The 3,211-nt window shown below is 44.3% G+C and overlaps 1 protein-coding gene across 1 annotated transcript; it reads right to left on the bottom strand.

Moving 5' to 3' along the window:
• Positions 1–666: 666 nt before the first annotated feature.
• On the bottom strand, positions 667–2,949 carry foxg1b (forkhead box G1b). The gene has a single exon (XM_058791974.1). The coding sequence runs from the start codon at positions 2,725–2,727 to the stop codon at positions 1,723–1,725; it is 1,005 nt and encodes a 334-aa protein (XP_058647957.1). The 5' UTR covers positions 2,728–2,949; the 3' UTR covers positions 667–1,722.
• Positions 2,950–3,211: the final 262 nt, after the last annotated feature.

The following is a 3,211-nucleotide window of genomic DNA, read 5'->3' as shown; positions in this document are numbered from 1 at the left end:
AGTTTTTCAGACTTCATATTGTCTGTGCCTCACTGAGAGTTTCACTTCTGCTTGATCCGGGACACGTGGAGCTGAAGTTTCAGGAACATCTGGACAGTAAGTTTAGCGTTATTTCTATTAGAATGGGTCAGAATGACTCGGGTGAACCGATGTAGCTGAATGTTTGTGTGAAGGCTCAGTTATATCTCAACTTTATTATTTTTATTATTATTAATTGGGCACATGAAAACAATGCATTAGTTTGTGAATATTGTGGTTTCGTCATTTGTCTGGAATGACACGACGGCGCTATATAGCCTTTACGCAGATTATAATTGGTGGCACTTTAAAGAAATTGTTATGAAACTATATAGCCTATATATGTGTGTGTGTGTGTGTGTGTGTGTGTTTGTGTGTGTGTGCTATTTGTGTGTGTGCATGAACTATATCAGTGACGCAATAATACAAATGATTATTGCATTATATTTTGTACGGCGAAAATATCCATATTTAACATTTCTAGCATGCATAACTTAAATGCATAGCATGCAGGTAAATGCATTGAGATTAATCTGTATGCGTGAAGCTAAATGCATTAAATCCCTCGAGCTGGTGAGTCTTTGTTCACAAAAAGCGGATTTGTGTAGCATGAAAGGACGCGTTTGCACTCATACAGAAATACTCCAATACTTTATTTCTTTGTTCTGAACGGACGTTCAGGCATATACAAGAAAAAAGACAAACTAAAATCTGCATATTAAAAGACTATGACAACTAAAGGTGCAGAACTATGAATCACATGTTGATTAAAAGGGAAATAAACCGCCCTAGAAATCACATTTCTGATTTGCACAGAAAGTTGAAATAATGGCTTCAGAATGTCATAATAGCAAATGAATGTGCAGGGATGTTATATTTAAAAAAAAAAAAAAAACAACAACAAAAAAGAAACATTAATATTCTGTCTTTGGTGCTGAATCACCTCCACGCTTAAAAACTGTATTAAAATACTGTTATGCGTGTAAACAAAACCTCGTGTCGTCACAAAACAGCATTTTACGTGACAGTATGTACATATATAAACTCATCCCACACAGAGTTCATTTAAACCAGTGCTTTAATTCAGTAGCTTAGCTTTACTATATTAAGTCATTACATGACCTCTCTGAACACAGACCCACACTAACCGATAGGCAAATTCATAAAACATTGCATATAGATGTATATGTTACCATATTTCAGGTTTACACAGCTAATAATAATAATAATAATAATAATAATAATAATGTTTCATTGTCAGAACGCACACCTGAGAATGTCCGTACGCTCAACCCTGATTTAAGATATTAAGGCGCATTCACAGTTTGAGACATAAATATAATTTTAAAAAAAATTTTAAAAAAAGGAATTAGTCATACTAAACGAATAACATGTGCCAAACATCTAATAATAACGGTATCCCACAGTAACAAGGGATAAAAAAACATTTCGAATAAATACAAAAACATCATTCACAAAGAAATACTATAAATAATACTTTTTAAAAAGAAAAAAGAAAGAAAAACAAACACGCACGGTTATTGCCTTTGGCATAACATCACACTATTTCTACAAAATAAACTTAAATAGACAAAACAAAACAAAAAATCCAGACGCACGGTCCTCACACAAAAGGACAGCTTGTTTCGTGGCGAGGTTTTCTAGGAAAGTTTGGATGTTCCCATTGGAGAGAGCGCGCAACGCTCAGCTTAGGAACGAATTGGGCGCGACGCGTTTGTGTTGAGACAGAAGTCCGCTAGAAAGTGGTGCTGTGAAGGACGGTAAGCTAGTTCTTAAGGTATCCGACAGCAGCGGGGACGGAGAGCTGGAGATGCCGTATCCTGGCGCGCCCGGGAGCGGCTGCGGCTGCTGCGCACCCGGTACGAAGTATCCATTGTGCCCTGAAAGTAATCCGGCGGCGGACGGCGGAGACACACCGTACCCGTTGATACTCCCGCTAGAGGCTCCCAGAATGGGTCGAGACATGTCCCCGTTCCCGAGCGACTCCACGCCGGGGAGTAACGATCCGTACGCGTGTCCCTGGTTTAGAAATCCGTGCGTGGAGCCGTTATAGTGCGAATGGTGGAGGGGTAAAAACGGAGACAGCTGCCAGTAAAGCGGGTTGCTGGGGCGTTCGCCAAGTCCGAGACCGAGGGGCGCGAAGCGGAGGCCCCTTTTCATCACCAACTTGCCCCGCGAGGTCGCCGAGCGCCGGCGGAGCTTCCCGGTGGTTCCGCCGATGAACACATCATCGCTGGAGGGATCCAACATCCAGTAGTTCCCTTTCCCAGGATCGTCATAATGCCGCGGAACCTTCACGAAGCACTTATTGAGGCTCAGATTGTGCCGGATGGAGTTCTGCCAGCCCTGCTTGTGCTCCCGGTAATACGGGAAGTTCTTCATGATGAACTCGTAGATGCCGTTGAGCGTGAGCCGCTTCTCGGGACTCTGTCTGATGGCCATCATGATGAGCGCGTTGTAGCTGAACGGAGGTTTGTCGAATTTCTTTCCCTTTTTAGACGGTTGTTCCTCCGCGTCTCGCTGCGCGGAGTCCACCTCGGATGCTTCCGGGGGTTTGTCCAAGTCCGGTGCCGCCGGGCTGCCGCTGCGCTTCGCGCCCTCATCGTCAAACTTCGATGGGAGTAACAGGCTCTTGATGCTGAACGATGTCGACTTCTGCACCATGGTCGGCTCACTCTGATCTCCCATACCGGGCGATGGACAAACAAAAGCCGTAGTTGAAAACGCAGGAGGTCAGGCGCGTGACGGCGGGGACGCTGCATGCATGACAGGACTTTCAAGACGGAGGACGCGACGCTACGCGAGAAATTGGTGATTAACCAGCGCTCGGTCTTACCAACTACCTCATCTCAGGGGAGGGAGGAGGAGCTCTTCTCTCGCTGGAAGCTGGACAGTACAGTCTCGGCTCACTCCATCATAATGCGCGGAGAGCCCCGTGCGCTCTGGGGTTTGGAGAGCCTCCTGTGCGTCACCGATCACGTAGCCCGAATAGGAGGGACGAATAATTGTGCACACATTACCTGAAATGCACTGAAATAAAATTGAAATGATCCAGAAGTAAAGCATTTGTAATGTTGAATCAAAGTGGCTCTCTCAAAGTGTCTTAATAATACTTCGAGGGGTTTCGGATTAGTTGTGTTAAATAATAGGGCCCTAAAGCGTGCATAATATC

Source organism: Onychostoma macrolepis, chromosome 11 (assembly GCF_012432095.1).
Source record: "Onychostoma macrolepis isolate SWU-2019 chromosome 11, ASM1243209v1, whole genome shotgun sequence".
Taxonomy (NCBI): domain Eukaryota; kingdom Metazoa; phylum Chordata; class Actinopteri; order Cypriniformes; family Cyprinidae; genus Onychostoma; species Onychostoma macrolepis.
Note: the sequence above shows the minus strand (reverse complement) of the source record. Positions and strands in the feature narration are given on the sequence as shown.